Source organism: Onychomys torridus, chromosome 20 (assembly GCF_903995425.1).
Source record: "Onychomys torridus chromosome 20, mOncTor1.1, whole genome shotgun sequence".
NCBI lineage: Eukaryota > Metazoa > Chordata > Mammalia > Rodentia > Cricetidae > Onychomys > Onychomys torridus.
Window position 1 is genome coordinate 13,724,655 of NC_050462.1, and position 22,092 is coordinate 13,746,746.

At 47.8% G+C, this 22,092-nt stretch overlaps 1 protein-coding gene, 1 long non-coding RNA gene and 1 other non-coding gene across 5 annotated transcripts in view; 1 reads left to right on the forward strand and 2 right to left on the reverse strand.

The window, feature by feature from the left end:
* Nucleotides 1–20,033: 20,033 nt before the first annotated feature.
* Nucleotides 20,034–21,278, reverse strand: LOC118570836. The gene is made up of 2 exons (XR_004943260.1): nt 21,105–21,278; nt 20,034–20,337 (listed from the first exon to the last, which is right to left on the reverse strand). It is a non-coding gene; the product is annotated as an uncharacterized LOC118570836 (long non-coding RNA).
* Trnad-guc lies at nt 21,050–21,121 on the reverse strand. The gene has a single exon. It is a non-coding gene; the product is annotated as a tRNA-Asp (tRNA).
* Nucleotides 21,279–21,446: 168 nt separating the features above from the next.
* Nucleotides 21,447–22,092, forward strand: part of Lta4h (leukotriene A4 hydrolase) — a 35,178-nt gene continuing 34,532 nt past the window's right edge. For all 3 annotated transcript variants that reach the window (XM_036169906.1, XM_036169908.1, XM_036169907.1), the window contains exon 1: nt 21,447–21,741. In XM_036169906.1, the coding sequence (XP_036025799.1) occupies nt 21,583–21,741 (159 nt within the window). In that variant the 5' untranslated portion in view covers nt 21,447–21,582. The remainder of the gene's footprint in view (nt 21,742–22,092) is intronic.

Below are 22,092 nucleotides of genomic sequence, written 5' to 3' on the forward strand. Positions count from 1 at the left end.
ACCGTAGCACACAGCAGGGGACAGAACCGTGCACCTGTGTTCATAGAAAGCAGTTTATGCAGCAGTCTGTCACATTGGCTCCCCTGTCCCGGGACCCTAATGGCTGCCCTCAGGATAAGATGGAGCTGGAATGACCCACGGAAAGTGAAGGGTCCTTCTGTTGCAGTGGTTCTCAGCCCTCCTAATGCTGCGGCCCTGTAGTACACAGTTCCTCATGTGGTGGCTACCCCCAACCACAACATTATTTTCCTTGCTACTCCATAACTGTCATTTTGCTACTGTTACGAATCGTAATATAAACATCTGATCTGTGACCCCCCCAAGGGGGTTGTGACCCACAGGTTGAGAACTGCTGGTATAGAGGCTGAACCAATGGGTTTTTAATTACTCAGCTAGGGACTAACAGTCCCAGGCTCCACACAGGCATTGGGCTGACTGTCCACTGTCATGGAAGGTGATAAAATACATCCCACATAGCACCCTGTGACTACTGATGTGTCAGGTAGTATTACTCATATGGCCACTTACAACAGTGGTTCCTGATGCTGTGACTCTGTAATGCAGTTCTTCATGGTGTGGTGACCCCCAACCATACAATAATTTTCGTTGCTACTTTGTAACTGTAATTTTGCTAGTGTTATGAATCATAATGTAAATATCTGATGCTTCCGCTGGTCTTAGGCAACCCATGTGAAAGGGATGTTCAACCCCCAAAGGGGTCACAACTCACAGGTTAAGACCCACAGTTCTGTTGCATGCTGAAAAACTGAAGAAAGAGTGATGGGTGGCAGGGAGGAAAGGAAAAGAGAGCCAGAGAATGCAGGGGCCAACACCATGGTGTGAGTTAGCCGCCGCCGCCTCCCCTCCTCGTGACGGGGTTCTGCCATCTGCCTTGACACTATCAGAACACGGGAGTCTACGTCACTGCTGCATGACGGTTTTCTTAGGATTTCTCTGTTGATGTCCAATACAACGAATCGGGAAAGCCACATGAAGCTTGAGAGATGGGCAGGGCGGGACTCACGGGGAATAACTCAGAGGAAGGACATCCTCAGCAGGTGCGGGAAACCAAGGACTAGGTTTACGTGGCCAATAAGACTGGCTCCAAGGGGTCGTATGTGGATGTCTTAACCCTCTGTCTAATAGGGCCTTCTGGGAAGGCATGAGGGTTGACTGAGGTCATAGGGCATGCCCTAAGGCTCTAGGGCTGGTGCTCTCTCAGAAGAACAAGAAAACCTAGAAATGATCTCTTTCTCTCCCTGTGTAGAGAAAGCCTGGAGGCAGGCTGTGCCAGATACTGCTCGCCCTTTGAACGTGGGTTGTTGTTGTTGTTGTTGTTAACACAAACGGGAGTCACCTGGAAAAAGAGAACCTCAATTAAGGCACTGTCTCCATCAGGCTGACCTGTGGGCATATCAGCGGGGCATTTTCTTGGTTAATGACTGATGTCGTTAATTAAGGTTCTAGCACACTGTGGGCAAGCGCCACCTCTGGGTAAGGGGGCCTGGGCTTCAGATTCTGCCCTCAGCTTCCTTCTTGGGGTTCCTGCCCTGACTCCCCTCCGCGGTGGACCTTAAGCTGTGAGCAGAAGTAAACCGTTTTCTCTGCAAGCTGCTTTTATTATGGAGTTCATCACAGAAGACTAGGACCATACCCTCCAGCCTCTAGCGCTGAAAGAAAACCAGTGGGTTTAAGTCACTTAGCCTGGTGGACTGTCATGGCAGCCCACTTGGAGAAATACGTACATAGTGGAGAAAGGAGAACATGTCCATGACAGGAAAGAGAGGGCAGAGAGACAGGAGTGAGTGGGGAGTGGCCTGAACAGGTCAGCTCCCTTCCCACTGGGCATCTGCCCTTCAGGAACAATCGCTGGTTGTTTTAGTTCAGTTCTTACAAGTGAGGCTTTACCGCCATCTAGTGGCCACACACTTATTCATTCATTCCTTCGTTAGTTCTTTCATTCATTCAGGGACAGTTCTGGATGGGCAAGGCACTCTGTTAAGTAAATAATATTGGTGAATACAGATTAACGCCCAATGACTTCATCTTTTTTTTTTCCTCCGGACCTACCCCTGCCTTTTTCTTTCTGACCAGATCTCTATGTAATCCAGGATGGCCAGGAATTTGTAATCCCATCTCAGCCTCCCAAGTGCTGGGCTTCCAGGCCTGGAAGCAAAAGCATGGAGAAATTATTTAAGCTTTGGTACAAGCCTCTGGCATAAGTACAATTACTTCTGTCTCACAGAGGTGAAAACCAAGCTCCTGAGAGGTTAACGAGCCAACCAGTAGACAAGCCGACAGCCAGGCAGCCAGGCAGTGGGAGACTTGGCTTTGACCAGGGAGCCTGGCTCTGGGACTCTTCACAAGCGTGTTCTTTCCGGCTAAGGCTCTTAGAGTTTCTCTTTATGACAGAGTAACTGCTTTAAAGGAGTCGTGTAAAAAAAAAAACAAAAAACCAGTGAGGGCAGCCTGACATTACTCCTTTTAAATTCTGTTTTTTGGTTTTGGTTTTTTGTTTGTTTGTTTGTTTGTTTGTTTGTGGGTTTTTGCTGTTGTTATTTGTTGTTTGTTTTTCGAGACCGAGTTTCTCTGTGTAGACAGATTTCTGGTTTTGTTTCACCATCAAGAGCTAATGGAGGCCACATTCGGCTGACACTGTATATCCGTGGAGCCTGCAGGCCAGTAATGTGGCCCGAGGGCTGAGGCGCAGGAATCTTAGAGCTGAGCATCTGGTGCTCCCTTTCTGTCTCAGGACAGGCTTGGGGCAGCTGTCTGGAGCTTAAATCAGGTCTGGCTGCCTTTGGGGGGGGGGATGTGCAGGAGACTAAGAAGGCCCCTGCTCCTTCCTCCCTGCCACAAGCCCTGGAGCTGGCGAGTGGGTGCTGAGCTCGCGGGTCTCCTGAGGGATGCCACCTTGGCTGGTGCTTAGAGAAGGAGAAGACGCTGTTTGGCCTGGTGCTTTTGCTACGGCTGGTGTTCTGTTATGCTCTGCCACTGCAGCCCGGAACCCCAGGCTCACCAATTTGGCTAGGTTGGCTGTCGAGGGATCCCCTCTGCCCATGCCTCCTCAGTGCTGGGATTCTGAGCATGCCCCACCACATCCAGTGCTTTACATGGGTGCTTGAGGTTGAGCTCAGATCCTCACACGTGCACAGCAAAGCACTTTACTGATAAGCCTAAACTGGTTTTTGTTAGTGAATAAAACACTAGGCTAGCCAGGTGGTGGTGGCACACGCCTTTAATCCCAGCACTCGGGAGGCAGAGGCAGGCGGATCTCTGTGAGTTCCAGGTCAGCCTGGTCTACAGAGTGAGATCCACGAAAAGCGCAAAGCTACGCAGAGAAACCCTGTCTCAAAAAACCAAAACAAAACAAAACAAAACAAAAAACAAAAACAAAAAAACTAGGCTATATCTTAGATGTTGTAGCACCCTGTCGAGAGGATCGAGTGTCTCACTAGCAGGCTCTATCCATTTGGCTTCATTCTCAGCAGCCCACGAAGACCAGTCTGCTAGCAGCTTCGGGCTGGCTCTCTTCTGCTCTGTCTCCCACTCAGGAGTCACCACAGCTAGCCGGCCCCGGGTCACATGGTCACTTCTGAACTGTGGCTGTTCCTTGTTCTCCTTGGCCTGACTTGACTCACTTGAGCTACCTCCCTAGTAGGGAATGTGGGTCACGGAACTGTTGTTAGCCAGAGAAGGGAGACTGGAGGCCAGATTGGGAGCTACTGTTGCAAAGTTTAGGCACATTAAATTCAATATTGTTTATTTGAGCGAAGAATGCTTCATGAATCAGGCAGCAGTGTGGAGAGCCGGGCCAAGCGGCACTACCAACAGCAAGCTTCCAGACGCTAACAAAGAAGCAACGTCTGTCTTACTTGGGCACGGCAAAATGAGTTTGCTGCCAGGCACTGGCTTATGACTAGCTGTTAGAAAAATATATTCCTAAATTAGGTTTCAGTGTGTTGAAATACCTTAGGTTGTTGTTTGTTGTAGAGAAACTCCGGAGTACAGAGACAGCCTCGGGCCAATGACATCTTTATTTAATACTAGAAAGAAAGAGTAAAGAAAAGTCTCCACAGTGAGAACAAGGCACAGACGACACAGCACTCAGGGCCCAAGTCTGTACCCGGGTCATAGAAGGTGTCCTCACAGAAGGGACGTCTGAGCTGACTCAGAAGCTTGCTCGGTAGTCAGAGTTGAGGGTGCAAATGGGGAGGAGAGGGTCTCGTGGTGTGAACGGCCAGGGCTTGTGCCTTCCTGTGCCTAGCAAGGCCTGATTTAAAGCAAGGCTCTGAGCCAGGCTGGGGAGGCGGCTCATTCAGTAAAGTGCTTAAGTGTGAGGACCCGCGTTCTGGACCTGAGTTCAGAACCCAGAACCCATGAAAAAAAGCCTCGCCCCGCCAGCACTGGAGAAGTGGAGATAGGAGGGTTTTTTGGGGCCGGCCGGTCAGGCAGTTTAGCCAAAAAGTGAGATCCTGGTTCAGTGAGAGGCCTTGTCTCAGATAGTAAGGTGAAGAGCAATTGAGGAAGACATCAGACAGCAACATCTGACCTCCACGTGCACATACAACCACCTACACACATACACACACACACACACACACACACACACACACACACACACACACACACACGCCGCCTACCCCTTCTCACACAGAGCTGGCTTCCCTCCTGTTAGTCTCAGCCCTTGGGCCACTGAGGCAAGAGGATTACTCCAAGTTCTAGGCCAGCTTGGGCTGCATACTGAGTTCCTGGCTGTGAGTAACTGAGCAACCCGGTCTGAAGGTCAATTCTCCTGCCTCAGCCTCAGTGTTGAATTTACGGGAGCACGCCTATTCCTACAGTCCTTATCAGGCTTAACTGAATGATATTGATGTGTCCAGAGCACCTAGAACAGGCCCTGGCACACAGAACGTGCTAAAAAAACATTAACTGTATATAATAAAGCAAAGTAAGTATTGCTTGTTAAATAATGCACTGCTATGACCGTCTACAACAAATTTGGCTAGAGGGATCCAAACAAATGAATAGCACAGTTTTACTTTTTAATGGTTACTGTAACCCAGGTAATATCATATGTAGTTTACACTCCAGCTCCATCATTGTACCGTGTGTGTGTGTGTGTGTGTGTGTGTGTGTGTGTGTGTGTGTGTACAGCCATGCTGTTATCTCACAGTAACACATCTTATACAAATATCATTTGTCTTTCTGGCCCTGGGTTCCCAAGGTCTGCTCTTACAGAATTCTTTGAGCCAAGTGTTGCTTTCCATGGCTCACGGGTTTTCATGTGACGAAACAACCCAAAGAATCCCACACAGTTGGGGTTGGGGATTTAGCTCAGTGGTAGAGTGCTTGCCTAGCAAGCGCAAGGCCCTGGGTTCGGTCCTCAGCTGCAGCAAAAAAAAAAAAAAGAATCCCACACAGAATGGTGCACACGGACTCTTGGGCCTTATATTCATGTTAAGAATGTCAAGCCCTGAGGTGGGACCGATGGTCTTGCTTTTCCTGGTGTGCTCCTAAGTGTGTATGTGTGAGAGACCACGGCCAGATGTTCTCTGGATATTTCAGTCTTTGGAAACCCTCCAACCTCCTCCCTTAAGGAACAATGGCTTTTGAAACAGTCTAAGTGAAAGGAAATCCATCTCATTTTCAATTTGCCATGCAGCAGGGAGGGAAGGAAGTCAGGGGGAAACAAAAGCCTGTGGTGGGGTCAGGGCACAGGGCTGTGCAAAAAAAAGGATGTGGTCTGGGGTCCCTTTGTCTGGCTTTCAGCCCTACCTAGCTCTGCCTGTTCAAGTTGAGTGATCTGAGATAATATTCATTTATTAGAACCTTAATTTCTTCCCCCTGAAATAAGGTTGATGATGATGATGATGATGATGATGATGATGATGATAATAATAATAATAATAATAATAATAATAATAATAATACTTCATGATACAAGTTTCTAAGTGGCTTCTAACGACTTTTTTGGTCCTTCTGTGTCATTGTGAAGTTTCTGCCCATCAAATCGGAATTGGTCGGTGTAACTAAAGATATGATTGAAATGGTCAAAGGCTAGAGAGGTCACTTTCCAGTGGCTTCTACTTCTTCCACTTCTGGGGTCAGGAAACCCCAGAGCCTCCTTGTACAGATCACCAGCCACAGTGGACTCAAGAGCCTCCGTATGGACAGCTGTCTTGTGTACCATGTGATGGATCCATCCCCCTTTGGAAATATGCCTGGGAGGTTCAAGTGTGTCAGCATCCCTCTGGGCTTCCAAAACCAAATGGCATGTACTACACGCCATGGGAAAAACAGAAATGTATTTCTTATCATTCCAGAGGCTGGGAAATCTGAGCTGCAGCCGCCAGCAAAATTAGTCCTGAGCCCATTTCCATGCTCTAAACTGGTGCAATGTCACTGTATCCTCACACGATGGAGGGACAGGGAAGGCTTCATCATAAGGATGCTAACCACAAGGATGAGGGCCCCACCCTGCTGACTTGGTGATTTCCCAAAGGTACCACCCTATCAGTACCTAACCCGGGGGTTAGGAGTTCAGTGGGTAAATCTCGGAAGGACAAAAACACTCAGACCAGAACAAAGTGTGAGTTCTTCTTCTGAATTTGTGTTTTGTTTTCGAAGTTCATTGCTATCTGCCATCAACCGCATTGGAAACATTTTCCCTGGCCATCACTTACCCAGACTTCACACATTTGTTCAGGAATGGGTCCCACTGTGTGATAGACACATGTATGCAGCAAGTACCTGAGTGCTTGCTCAAGATGCAAAGTCCAGAGTGTTATCTGTGTACCTGGCCCGTTGCACAGGCATGGCTTGTGAGAAGTCCACATAACTGTATTTTGTTGTTGTTGTTTTGTTTTGTTTTTGGAGACAGGGTTTCTCTGTGTAGCTTTGCACCTTTCCTGGAACTTACAATGTAGCCCAGGCTGGCCTCGAACTCACAGAGATCCGCCTGCCTCTGCCTCCCGAGTGCTGGGATTAAAGGCGTGCGCCACCGCGGCCACCAGGTATCACAACTGTATTTTGTTCATCAGCCCTTCATCTTTCCTCAAGGGGCCAGCTTTTCCCAGGCCCCCAGATAAAACCATGTGTACTCTCATAATCATCTGTGGATACTTGGGAAACTCAGAATTCTATGATCGTGTTTTACAACTGAAGCCCCAATTTAGCATTCGGAACACACGCATAAGAGAGGATCTCAGTCCATGCAGGCTGCCATGATAGAACTACAAATATTCTCAGTGTTCTGGAGCCTGGGAGAGCAAAGACCCAAGCGCCGGCAGATGTGTTATCTGCTGAGGGGCCCCTTCCTGGTTAGCGTCTTCTTGCTGTATACTCATTAAGTGGAGAGGAAGCTCAGGTCTCTCTTCCTTTTCTCATAAGGGAACCGATGCAGGGTACCACCACCTTTCTGACCCCGTAGAGACATAATTAGCATTCTCGCATCCTTAAACCATCATCTTAAAACTCAACATGCAAAATCAGGATGCGGAGCTCATTTAGTCCATATCATTCTGCCCACGGGACTCTCAGATTCATGATTTTCTTGTATGATATATATATATATATATATATATATATATATATATATATATATATATATGTATATATATATATATATATATATATATATTTTTTTTTTTTTTTTTTTTTTTTTTTTCCCCTGCCCCAACAGTCTCCAAATCTAGCTCTCAGGTCTCGTCAAAATGTGACCTCAGTCAAACATGTGTGAGACTTGAGACTCATCCGGAAACAAACTCCTTTCCAGCTGCTCAAACGTTCTCTGCAGTCTTCCAGATGTGCACCCAGACAAGTTCTGTTCTCCCTAAATAAAACAGTAGAGAAGGCCCAGGCCTTTCCTCTATTCTAAGTATGAGAAATGGGAAGGGAAAGGGGGTCGGGGGTGAGTCCAGTAGACCATAAGTAACTCGAGAATAACCGTTTCTGACTTCGTAGATGCTCTAAGGCATTAGGCCCATCTTCCGGAGGCGCTGGCACATTAACATCCTTTGGGCTGGCGCTGTTCCTTCAGCTCTCCGTGAGGGTTCCTCCCTGGGACTGTGCTACCTAGCAGAGTCCTCTGAAGCTGGGGTCAGACAGACAGACAGACAGACACACACACACACACACCACGACGACACGGGACACATGACCCTTGTTCCCATGGGTGCACGCACTCTGGATCTGCAGGGGGAGTGGCGGTCGGGCGATGTCACAGTTGCTTTTGGGTCCCTTCCAAGGGTCTTTCCAGCCTTGTCTTGACAAGCTTTTTTTTTTTTTTTTTTTTTTTTCAGGAACTTGCCTCCTCCTGTTTGGGTTTCTCTGCTCCCTCTGGTCCCAGCTGGTACTGTTTTTGCTGGTATTTTCCCATTGTCTTTCCTGGCTTCTGTTGCCATGCCTGGGTGAAACAATGTTTTGCTTTCAGGGTAACCTCCTTATCAAGCCCTACCCACAGCTGTTTCTTCAGAACGCGCTTTAGGAGTTTGCATTATATACAGTTGAGATTTTTTTTCACCCGTAAGTCCTGGTTCCTTTTTTGCTCAATGATTTCTTCTTTAACTCACCTTTTCTTTTCTCATTTTGTTGCCAGCAGTCAGAAGGAACCAAACTGCTCTGTCAACACTGTTCAGAAATTGCCTCAACTCACCACACAATTTCCTGGCTGACAGGTCTTACCTTCCACCAAACAGTAGAGCCTACACACAACTCAGTAAGCAGCGGGCTCTTTCCCACTTAAAATACGATTTTTATCCACCACCACCCCCAATGTTATGCCCCCCATTCCCACCTGAAGCCTCCTCAGGACGGCCTTGGCTGCCCATACTTCCCCCGGCACTTGCTTATAATTGGTTGTGAAGATGGGGAGGCTTGCTCTCTGACCTTCTCCTCTTCATTCAGGACCATTATCATCCCCCCCCCCCCAGCTGAGGACTGAACCCAGGGCCTTGCGTTTGCTAGGCAATCCCCACCCCCACCCCCACCCCCATTAACGTCTTTACCAATCCACTTATATCAATCCTCACCGTTGCTCACTTCCGAGTCAGGGAAAGGTTGAAAACCTCAAAGGAATCTGGAAGGTTGTTGTGTTGGGGCCATTACGAACAGACAAATTGATCATAAACCATCAGTTAATTTCTGATTTCATAATTTTTTTTCCTAATCCAGTGGTTTTCTTTCCTTAGAAACAAAGAAGAGATGGGACAGCTGGTCCCGCCCCTCACCAGATGTGATACTAGGGAGAACTGGCCCCGCCCCTCACCAGATGTGGCATTAGGGAGAGGTTCCATCTCATCCCTTGCCTGGGCAGGGCGGGAGAGCTGGCAAGCTCACCAGCTCAACTAACCCCCATGCCCAGATCCAGGGCTTTGAGTTGGCTCACCCCAATGTCTATCCCAGCCAAGAACTCCTGGGACATGTGGGGGCCAGTCCTGCAAGAACTTCAGGATCTCCACGACACAGGGCAACAGTCTGAGAGGAGCCTTGGTGAAGATCCAATATTGATGGTATAGCAGAAGACTCGAACCAAACCAAGGACTCATTGCAATGAACATTTGCAAATAAAGTTGGTTAGGCACACCGTGACACACCACAGTATCTACGGCAAGACTTGTTTCGTTTTTTTAATTTCTATTTTCTTTTGGGGGAAGTTAGAAGGTTGGAGGGAAGGGATGGACACACTAGGAAATGAGTGAGATTGGGGTGCATGATGTGAAATTCATGAAGAATCAATACAAAATTATGGGAAAAAAAGTTGCGGGGTTGGGCATTTAGCTCAGTGGTAGAGCGCTTGCCTAGCAAGCGCAAGGCCCTGGGTTCTGTCCTCAACTCCGGAAAAAAAGAAAAAAGCAAAAAAAAGTCTCTGTAAACACAGTTAAAAATAAATTTGAAGAAGTTAAGATTATGACTCATAAAATATAAAATAAACACATATTAAATAAGGAAGGAAATAAAGAAGAGAGTGGGCTGGAGAGATGTCTCAACAGTTAAGAGAACACCCTGCTCTCCCACACAGCCTGAGTTTGGTTCCCAGCACTCCTGTAAACTTCAGCTCCAAGAAGCCTCTTCTGACCTCCATGGGCACTTGCACGAACATGCACACACCCCAAAGTTAAAAGTAATAAAAACAAAGCTTTAAAAAATAATAATAAAAGAGGAGCCTGAAAAAAATGACACTTGGATGTTTCCGGGAAGTTGCCCTCTTCCGAAAAACCACCACCTCTGTTTTCGGGGTGTTTTTATTTTCCTGCCGTCCTCTCCTGCTTTGTCCCTCTTTCGACCCCTGCTTCTTTTTATTCATCTTCTGGTGAGGGTCTACTGTGCTGTTTGTATCAAGCTGGACGCCGTGAGAGAATTGAAGAACTTCTACCTATGTGTGCTCGCTCTCACTATTCACAGGCGCTATGGTTGGAAAAGCTCCAGTAAATGCTAAGTTAGTGAACACCGAGCCGTGGCTCTCAAGGGACATACAGGCTCCTGTCACAATATTTTCACCAGCTAATCCATACATACTCTCATTTTATATGTGTTTTTCTTTAAAGATGCATTCTGCAATAGAGAGCTGGCTCGTTAACATTGGACTCACAACCAACAGACTAAGTTATGCCTGACCCCAGCTTATGAAACACTAGTGTGTCCTCTCTAAAGCACTTTCTAGTCTTGAACAAATGAGCACCAGACAGCAGGTTGGCACCCACCATCCAGCCTTGGCTGGCCTAGAACGCTCAGTGTAGAATAGGCTGGACTTGAACTCAGAGATCCACTTGCCTCAACCTCCAAGGGCTGGGATTAAAGGCGTGTGCCACCATGCCAAGCTAGTGTGGGATATTTTAAACAGTGAAATCACCAACTAAATGCATAACATTGGGATGTGACATAAAATTATGGGGGCTGACATAAAATTGAGGGGGTGACATAATACTGAACTGAAAAATAAAATGACACTTGCTCACAGCAGAAACAAACAGGCCAAGTGTCCCTGTGTGACCATGGTGGAATCTATGAGTCTAGCGGTTCCATCCAATTGTAAGTCTAGAGCGTCTAACTGTGGAAGCTCTGTGAGTGTTGGCTTGGGGGAGAAAGCAAAGGCGGAGTTGGTGAACAGTGGGGAATAAATATTTGTGCACGCAGGTGTCTATAAAGGTCCCAATCTGGATATTAAGGAACAAGGCTGGGAAGATGCTTATGGAGAAAAAGATCGGGGTCAGAGGAGAGACAACCGGCTGCTGAGAGCCTTCTCAGAAAATGGCCCTTGTGGAGGGAGCAGAGAGTGGTTTGGTGTCCTGAGACAAAGGAAGTAGAGTTTGGCTGCAGGAACAGCTTCTCTGGACGGCAGGAGAAAGCATCTTGGAGGGCGGGGGAGGCTGGTCTGTGGAGCCACGGAAGTTTGTGTGTAGTTCCATCTCCAGAGCACAAAGCCTCAGACTGGGGGAGTCAGTTCTCTCCTCTTTTGAGGACTCTTGCACAGTATAGTGAGTACGTCTTGGAGCTGAGTGCAGTGTGCTGGAATGTCACTGGAAGAAGGGTGGATGGAGAGCGTTCTCATCCCAGAGGACACCAGATGTCTGAGGTGAAGTGACAGACAGGTTGGTTCTCTCTGTTCGGACACTCCAAGTCATACTAAAAACTCATAGCCTACATTCCCACTCCGTCATTGTGCGTGCTTATAATTTGTCAGTGGGTTAAAGAGAGACAGAGACACATAAGTGTGAGAAGGAGAAAGGCCAGGCCCCCGAGGGTTGGGGAGGTAGGGTTTAGTCAGTTATGTGCTTGCCCTGTCTGCAGGAGGACCTGAGCTCAGACCTGGAACTCCCATCCAAAGGCTAGGCACTGTGACACATATTTGTCATTCCCCGACTGCAGAGGCACAAATCCCTGGGATTCACTGGCCAGGCTCGAGAGCAAGATAGATGGCATTTGGAGGGACGACCCCAGCGGTTGACCCCTGGCCTTGACATTGCATGCACACAGGCCTGCCTGCATGCAGCATGTGCAACCTCCCTACATACATACACACACACACACACACACACACACACACACACACACACACAAATACACAGCCAACTGGATTAGGTGTTTTGTTTGTTTTTCTGGATTGAACCCAGGGCCTCACAATTTCTGGGCAAGTTCTCTGCCACTCAGCTGTAGCCTAGCCCCCATGGGTTCCTTGCGTGGGTTTGTTCAACTCTGAATCAAGTAAGACTGGCCCCCAGTGAGAACTAACACAGTCGGACTTCCTCAAATGTGGATTTGTAGACGAGAACACGTAGGAGGAAAGGCTTCCATAGTGGGTCCTTCACCCCTACAAACATGTCATGAGCAAAGGAAGAAACTACCCTGCGGACAAGAGAAGCTGAGCTCAAAGCCCACAGAAATCCTGCCGTTGCTTGCCACACCCTCCTCAGGTTTCAGGTGCTTGGGACAAAGGTGTAAGTTCCTGTTCTGATGAAATAGCCCTGGATAGTTACTGGGAAAAACGTAAGCAGAGCTGAAATCTCTGAGTCAGACCAATACGGGTAGAGCTGAGCTTGCAACCCGGCACACCTAGATAAGAGACAAAAGCAACAGGTAAGCCTGGAGTCCCAGCGCTGCAAAGACCTTTTCCCTGTAACTCGACAGTAGCTGTTTCCCATACTGTCGCCCCTCCCTGAGCCAGGCAGCTGCTGGATGTGTAGAAAAATCACACCAACTCGAGTATCCTTGCTGCAATCAGTGTTCTTGTGTGGTGAAGTAGGCCCACAGGGAAATTCCCAGATGCAGCTGCAGCTGTCCCTTTTCCAAAACAACACAGCAAAATCTGGCTACGGTCCGTTCACCAACAGGCATTCAGGAGAATGCCCGTAGAAACACCAGTCATAATAGCCGAGTCTGAAACTATCTCAGAGGCCATCCACTGTGGAATAGACGAACTCTGGTGTGTCCACACGGGGAAACACTGGACAGCATTGAGAATACACAATCTAGAACTATACGCAGCAATATGGAAGAATCCCACAGACACCATTCAGCCTAAAGAGCTAAGTAGGAAAATCTTATATCACTTATATATAAGAAATATCAACAGCAAAATGGGTCAAAGTGATACACAAATCACAGACAGTAGTTAGCCTCAGGGAGTGAGATTTAAGGAGACCAGAAAGGAATGTCAGGGGCGGATCTAGTAGGTGGTAGGTGATATTTTTTTTCTATGGAGTGCTAATCGCTCGGTTATACCCAACTTCAAGTTCAGGGGGCAACCCTGAGCAAGCAGGGAATAGAAGAATGACTATGAAATACCATTCATCCGTCCACTCACCAATTTGTTTATTCATTGAACAACCATGCAAGAAGGCAAAGATGTGGTTTGGGACTCTCTAGGAGGGGAGAATGTTTCAGTGTTTGGTTCTGGAGTGCACATTAGTGTAACAAGGGAATACTGATAAAGGTGTCCAGCACAATGGACCTCCAAAGAATGGGTCCTGACACAGCTGATGAACTCTCCAACTAACTACTCCTCAGACTCCCAAAGTAACCTTTGAGCCTCTAACTTCATATGCACATGAGTCACCTGGGGATCTGGTGAAACGCAATTCCAGTTTTCTGAGTTCTACTTTTTTTTTTCTTCTTCCTTTTTTGGTTTTTCAAGACAGGGTTTCTCTGTGTAGCCATGGCTCCTGGAACTCGCTCTGTAAACGAGGCTGGCTTCAAACTCTGAACTCATAGAGATCTGCCTGCCTCTGCCTCCCGAGTGCTGGGATTCAAGGTGTGTACCACCACCGCCTGGCTGAGATTCAAATTTCTAATGAGACTTCTTGAAGGCGATGCTGGTGATCCTCTCACACACTTTTTGTGGGAAAGAAAGTCACCTGATCAACAGAAAAAGATTCTCTGGCTCCACCAAGCACAGTTTGACAGCCTATTTTGTTCACATCAGCTCCTCAGGAGCACACAGACAGAGAACAAGAGCAAGCCCATGTGGGAGACACTCTGCAGCCCCTGCCTGCTGTGATCTATGGTGTGGGAAGCAGATGGGAGCTGGGAGGACACCATTAAGACTGTTTTACAAAGTTGGAGAATGTCGTCTTCTGTGCATTTCTTTGCTGGCTTCCTCAATTTCCCGGGCCTTCTCTTCACGTGAACAGACCAGAGACGTGCATATAAGTGCAGAATCCCCACATAAGGCCACACAAGGGGGACAAAATGATAGTACAAAATGGAGGAAATGGGATGGCCTTAACTATTTTGTAAGTTAAACACCAAAATGATGGTCGAAATAGTTTCTTCTCCTTTCTCACTCATCCCAGGGAGGAAGCAAAGATCACACTCTAGATCAGTGGTTTTCTCAACCTTCCTAATGCTTCGAACCTTTAATACAGTTAGTTCCTCATGTTGTGGTGACCCCCAACCATAAAGTTATTTTTGTTGCTACTTCATAACTGTAATTTTGCTACTGCTCTTAATTGCAATGTAAATATCTGTGTTTTCTGATGGTCTTCGGCGACCCCTGTGAAAGGGTCTTTTGACCCCCCAAAGGGATGGCGACCCATAGGTTGAGGTCCACTTCTCTAGCTCAACTTGGAGGGATCAGAGGCCTAGTGGGGAGGAGGAGAGTCTTGCAAAGGCTGGAAGGAAGGACTATCAGGTCATGGACGCAGAAATATCTAGGCTTAAGGAAGACCAAGGCCTGAGGCCACTTCAGTTCAGCCAGGTCAGCTGTGGGAAGCGGTGGCCGCAGAGGTAGGTGGGTAAACAGGGAGCCACAGAAGGCTGGTTTTGTTTCCCTTTTCTGATTTTGAGTCAAGTGACCTTGGTTTTTTTTCTCCACATCAATACATTTTTGGAACTGAGCCGGTAAATATATTAATTCTCCCGAAAATTCAAAAAGCTTCAGAGGTTTTTCTGCTGTAGTAGCTAGCTCCCCCTTGGCTCTGTTCTTTTAGCCAGAGAAAGACTCCTCTTTCTCACAGGCACATGCTGCTGTGAGTCTCCTGAGACTCTTTCCAGAAATATTTTTTGTAGGTGTATGGGCACATTTCAGGTGTCTTTTCCTCCTGCCTTGCATATAGAACAGCACACCGTCCATGGCTCCGTCCGTCCGTCCACACCGCTCTCCCGTCTTCCCAGGTTACTGATTCTGACTGTCTCTTGTCCTCTTGTGGACTCTGCCTCTCACTATCTTTTCTCTTCCTATTGTTCCTACCTCCCCCAGCCGGCACACTCCCTTGCTAAACTGCTCCCAGGCCACTGTAGCTAACGACAGACGACAGAACATCATCGTCTGATGCTGGCCTGGCGTGCTCGAAACCTTAGAGGTGCCCTGAATGTGAACTATCCGCTCAGTCTCTCTTCCTCCTTGACACAGACATCTTACCATCTCTTCTTCCTCATAACCGTCTCAGCCTCACTGGTTTCTCCCTCATTCTTGACCCACGTCTGCTTCCTTCTCCAGACAAGGAGGTCCCCAAATCCTCCCCAGTTCATTTCCTCCTCGCCACCCCTACCCCTCTGCACCATGCTCTGCCTCTCTTCCCCGTGGCTACCGGTAAAGCCGGCTAAAGCCAGCTTCTTCACTTGTAGCCTGGATCCCAGCCTCTGGCAGCCAGGGAGATGTTATCCCAGCCCCTCTCCCCAGCTTCCCCCTCCCCCCACCCTCTCCTCCTAGTCTGTATCTCCAGCAACCCTATCTCTACGATCAAATATCTCTAACAGCCAACAAATACGCTTATTTTTTTTTTCTGATCTCCTTTACAACAGAATTCTTCAACACCGACAGATCTGTTTCCTGTTGCCTCCCATTCTTTCCAAACCTTCTTCAGTTAGGTTTTCAAGGTCCAACACTTCCGACGATGCATTGAATTAGCCTTGTTGGGCAACTTCAATGACTTTCCCATTGCTCAACCCAGCAGCGTAGGCTAAGGCCTTATTTCATGAGGAACAGTATTGGACACCGCTGATACTGCTTTTCTCGAAATGCTTTCTCGATTTCTCTTCGGAGACATTTATTCCATTGCCTTGCCTCCTACAGCAGGGGCTTTTTTCCTCCTCTCCATAGCTAGCTTTTCCTCTTGTACCATCTCCATGCTGAGCACCCCAATTCCCATCTACACCCCCCTTTTCCTCAGGACTCCACACAGCCTGTGCAAAATGACTACAAACTTACCATGTAAAAGATGCAACCGTGCCCCCCCCCAGCCTACTTCTCCCTACACCCATCTTTGTTTTTGAGACAGAGTTTCTCAGTGTAGCCCTGGCTATCCTGGAACTCACTCTGTAGCCCAGGCTGACCTTGAACTCAGAGATCTGCCTGCCTCTGCTTCCTGAGTGCTGGGCTTAAAGTAGTGCACCACTACCTGCATCTTGGTTAATCAAATTACAAATTACCGTCTCCTGGTTTCTTAGGCCAATGTCTTGACGTCATCCCTGACTCCTCCCCTTGTCTGATGTCCCATCTCTGCTCTGACCCGAAACTCCTTCAGCTGTACTTTCAAAACTCACACTGGAGTTGCCTGTACTTTCTCGAGGCTACTCGTGACTGTTGGCCAAGCCACCACGGTTTCTCACCTCAGAGCTCTTCTCTCTACTCGAGTTAAAGGTAAAATGCTACAAAAATTGACATAGGAGACAAGTTTGTCTTTAAAAAAAGGCAAAAATAAAAGAGGGCAATAGGGAAGGTAGACTTGAACTACGTTCTTTTTCTTGCCTACACCTCTCAATGCATACCCTCTTCAATCTGTCTTATATGGTGCCAGAGAAAAATATTTTTGTAAAACATGGTAGAAGAAAAATTCTGAGATGTACTAAATTTAATAACAAAGGCTGATGGTGAGGGGACTGGGGAGAGACCAGGGAGACACTCAGGTAACACTTGGTTCCCGTGAAAGAAGAAGGACTGTCCCATACTCCTGAGTAAGTGTTAGAGCATTGCTTAAATATCTTCCTCTTGTCTCCAGGGAAACTTGTCAGAACGCTGACTGAGGCCAATCCGGAAGACCAAGCCCTTCAACCAGTGGATAGCAGTGACCTCATTATCCTTTAGGTCTTACCCCAAAGCATCCTCATAATATCTTGTCCTACCCTCATTGTCTACAGCTGATAGTAGTTGAGCATGAACTTATGCTTGCCTTATTGGGTCTGTTTGAACATATTTCCAACTGCATGTCTTCTTGCTGCTAGAAGTTGTGAAGTTGTCTCAGGACCTGGCCCATTTCTTGCTAGCAGCTAGTGACCATGAACCCCTTTCATTTCAAAGATGCCTCAGTGAGTCTGGATTTAAGAACAGGAGCTCCTAGGGGTTGGGGATTTAGCTCAGCGGTAGAGCACTTGCCTAGCAAGCACAAGGCCCTGGGTTAGGTCCTCAGTTCTGAACAGGAACTCCTAGCTATGCACGTTAGAGGAATCCCTTGGCGTTACCTCCCAGGCAGGTCTGCCTTACAAAGTCTCATAAACTAACTACTCAGAGTTGCTAGCCAGGGGATGTCCAGGAAGGATCTGGAGACAGGAAAGACTGAGAGCCATTCTTGGAAAGCTAAAGCGTGAGGAGAAATAAATTTGTGCTACAGGCTGGCATGAAGAAAGTAGCAAGTAGGTACCATCGGTGCACAGAGGGCTTTGGAGGTCAGGGAGAAGGCTGGAACTGGAAAGGCAAGCAGGGACTGGAGCCAAGGGCCTCTGGCCAGTGTTTCTGCCATCCAGCTATCAGCAACATTTCAACTGAACAACCAGCAGGATGTTGTGGACTATTACTTTGACTAGGCAAAGATGTGTTACGTTTGCTTATGCCGCAGATTATTACACTGTGTAAAGGTGTGTTACACTTGTTTCTGCTGCCTGTGCTAACCATGTAAAGATGTGTTACACTTGTTTGTGTTGCATTTGTTTAATCATGAAAAGATGTGTTGCTGTTGCACCTTGTCTAATAAAAAGCTGAGTGGCTAGTAGCTGGACAGAGAAAGAATAGGTGGGGGCAGGCAGAGAGAATAAATAGGAGAAATCTAGGCTAAAGAAGAGAACGAGAGATACACCCCGGCCAGCCACACATGCAGCCACCAGCCAGCAGACACTGACTAGGACATACAGAAAGAAAGGTAGGGTTGGGGATTTAGCTCAGTGAGTGCAAGGCCCTGGGTTCGATCCTCAGCTCAAAAAAAAAAAAAAAAGTAAAAAGCCTTGATGCAAAACATAAAGAGAAACAGATTAAAATAAGTCTCAGTGTCATGATTTGGGTTGGTGGCCCAAAAGAAAAAGCCTGGAACAGTAGAATTAGGTAGGGTCTCAACCTGAAGGTTTGTATTGTTTGCTCAATCTCTGTCTTGTAGAGTACGAAACTGAGTTACTTAAATAGTATGGTATAAAGCAGGGTATGCATTTCTGCAAGAGGCTGGAGGCGTCTCAATGAGAAGATTTCCTCGGAGGACCAGACTATGTAAGGCAGAAAGCCACTGCGTTCAAATGCTGACCCAATCCTGAAGAATGTCCAACTGAGAAATCCAGATGCACTGGCACATTTTTTCCAAGTCAAATCTAAGCAAACTAAGATTCTCTGAAAGAAAAAAAAAGCAAAAATAGCAACCCATCCCACTACAGAAGGGTGAGCTTAAACATGAAACAAGTCTCAACCCTTACTCCCTTAATATAATTTTTATTTAAAAAAATCACACAACCTATCAGCTGTATATTATTGTAGACTGTGAATGATAGGTCATTTTTGTTTAAATGCCAAAGCTTTCTTTCAGAACAAATATTGCTTTCATCTGCCAAATCTCTTGGGTTGTGTTATGATAGGAAGTGTGTCTCCAAAATGCTCCTGTGTTGGTAGCTTGTTTTCTAGCTGGTGAAACTATTTGGGGGAGCTATGGTGACTTTAGTTCCCTGTTGTGGGTACATGGGGTATCTTGTCTTGTCTGCCTTTCTGTTTCCTGCTGGCCGTGAGATAAACAACCCCCACATGTGTTTGCTGCCTCCATGTTCTGGGTGTATCAAGCACCCCATAACTGAACCCTTTGAAGCCATGGAATAAAATCTCTCCTTCAAGTTGTCCTCAGGTTTTACAGCCATGGTGATAAAGAGAAACTAATGGGAATTGCATGCTAAAACATTACAGTATGTCGACATTGGTGAGATCTTGGAAAGTTATTATTATCGTTGCTGTTGGTTTTTTTTTTTTCTTCCGATATGAATGCATTTTATTTTGATTAACTCTATCCCTCAGTCCACCTCCAACTCCTCCCAGGTCTCTCCTTCCTCCTCCTCTCCCAACTCTATATCCTTCACAAAAACAAAAAACAAAAACAAAAAAACAAAAAACCACTTAGTCTTAACTAGAGCTGCCCGTATGCAAGTGGGTATAAGGCTGTTCATCAAAGCACTGGGGACCCCTGAAGAAAACCAGCTTTCTGGCTTTCTCTCCCTGGGATCTCAAAAGATTTAAGTGAGGAAGCGAGGTGACTACATCTCAAAGAATGCTCAGGCAGATAACACATGGAAGAATGAAGACTTGTCTGATGAACAAGTTTTCAGATTTACCCACGATAAAACGACAGCAAACTGATACCGGTTGCCACGTGGAAAAAATCAGTTTTTTCCAGAAGTATCCACACTTTGGGACAGGCCCCAGACCCAGGAATAGTCGGTCAAAACAAACTCAGTGGTATTTTTTGTTTCATTTTGTCATCTTGCTTTGTTTAGGCCCATTTATTTATTTATTTATTTATTTATTTATTTATTTATTTATTTATTTATTTATTTTGGTCCTATTGGTCTTTTATTTGTTTTTCATTTTGGTGGAGTTTCTTGTGTTTTGTGTTTCTTTGTCGTGGTTTAAAAGTGAGAGCAAACGACATGAAGTTGGGTGACTAACGAGGTAGGGAGGATCTGGGAGGAGGGGAAAACAATCAAAATATATTGTATGAAAATTTTTTTCAGCTAAAGAAAATTAGTCCGTTCCACCCCTAAATAACGGCGACTGACAGACATGGGCAAGGGCTGGGCTGAAGCTGATGCAGTACGGCTAGGACCAGCTCCTAGCAAAGACTGAAAACACCCAAAAATAACGCTGCCTTCCACAAATTTATTTCTCTTTCGAAAGACACCCGAAGTAGTGTACAGAGGGGTTCCGTGTCCCGGTGATGCGGGCCATTTCTGGCTAGTGGCTCCTCCTACTTTGTTTCTCTCTCAGCACACAGTTCCAAGTTGACGCTGTGATGCGCAGTTGGGTTTGTAGACCTTAAATCTTACGTTCTGCAGAACAGAATAGCGGTTTGGCTTTGCTTACTGCGATCGTGAAGGATACTTCGCAGAAGCCATACTCGACAGTCTGCTTACGTTGCCTTGGTCAGAACTTAATTGCGAGCCCTAAATGTAAGGAAGATGCTCGGTCAGGCCCATCTCAGGTGCTGTCCCCTCCGTTATGTTACTCCGGACCCTCCCCGGAGAGGTGTCCCGTGTCCCTCCAGAGCTGACTGCATGCACTGTGCTGCATGGGCCTGCCTAGAAGCCAAGCACCATGCTGGGTAGGTCACTGGAGCATCTGGGAGTGGAGTGTACATTAACCACTGGTGTGGATAGCGATCCCCAACCCCGCCAGCCCTTTCCTAGGCAGCCCAGTGTGGCAGAATGCCCTCAGTATCTGCAAATTACGTTGAGAATTTGCAGTCTGTGTGAAGCAAGAGGGAACTATGATTAAAAAAAAAAAAAAAAAAAAAAAAAAATGTCTTTGTAACCTTTTAGGGAAGTGGTTAGAAGAGGTGAATTTTCCTGTCTTTCAAAATATGCACTGTTTCCAATCTTACAACCCCTTTTCAGAGATGTAATCTGGTGGGACCCGCTTGGCTGAACACAGGTTGGTTCTCATTTCTCAGGCCGTCTTAAAAGTTGTTTAAAATTAAAGTGCCAGGCATCTCTTATAACCCTCCTTTGCCTTTTACAAGAGGCGCAGCCACGCTAGACGTGCTACTGTGGCTAGCGCACATGCCGCAATTGTTTTTGGGGGTGGTAATATTGTTTTATTCCAGTTGAGGTACTTAGGACTTGGAAATATCTGAGTGAAAAGGAAAACAACACGTGCCTCCCCGTCGGGGAATCGAACCCCGGTCTCCCGCGTGACAGGCGGGGATACTCACCACTATACTAACGAGGAACTGCACAGGGTTGGTCCTTCTGCTAGACCTTTTATCTATTCTAGGCCGCCCCGCCCTCAGGAAGTGTACGCCAATACTGCTTGCATTCCGTGGTGCCATCGTGGCTTCTACCGCAATCGAACCGAACTAAAATGGAAGTGTTCCATTCGCTGTCTCCACTCCACTCCTCGTTTCCCTTAACCCACCCTTCCCCTGCTGCAGACGCCCCCGTCGGTGCCCCCCCTCGCACCGCCCCCCAATCCCAGGCTGTCTAGCGCTAGCCTGCTCGCGCGGCACCACGGGATTGGTAGTTCCGCTCCGCCCTCCACCCAGCTTCCCGGAGGCTCGGAGCCTCCCTTTCCCGGCGTGCACCGCGCCGCCTCCCCTCGGCGCTTCCCTCCGTTCTCCGGCTCGCGGCGAAAGTCTGGCGGTAGAGCGTCGGGGTGCTGGCCGATCGACGTGCGACGCGTCTCCCAGAACCATGCCCGAGGTCGCCGACACTTGCTCCTTGGCCTCTCCAGCCTCGGTGTGCCGAACCCAGCACCTCCATCTGCGCTGCAGCGTCGACTTCGCTCGCCGGGCGCTGACCGGGACCGCCGCGCTCACCGTCCAGTCTCAGGAGGATAATCTGCGCAGCCTGGTACTACGGGGGGCGCCCGGGCAGCGAGGGGCCGCTTCTCCCGGGGCCGCTCTCCTCCCGCTCCTCGGCCCTGCTCCCCGTGCGTGCGCGCGAGCCCCGCGATCGATCGCTGGCTCTCCCCGCCCGGCCCCTCTTCGGGCTGCTGCACCTCTTTGTCAGGTCCCCCCCTCACCCCTTCCTTCCTCAGCCCCACTTTTGCATCTGCAGCCTCTCCTTCCTCACCCTCCACGTAGGATGGCCTCCTCCTCCTCCTCTTCCTCCTTTTCCTCCTCCCGCCCCGCTCCCCCCCTTCTTCCTGGGCCCCCTCCACGCTTCACCCCTCACCCACTCCTGAGCTGCTCCATCCTCCCC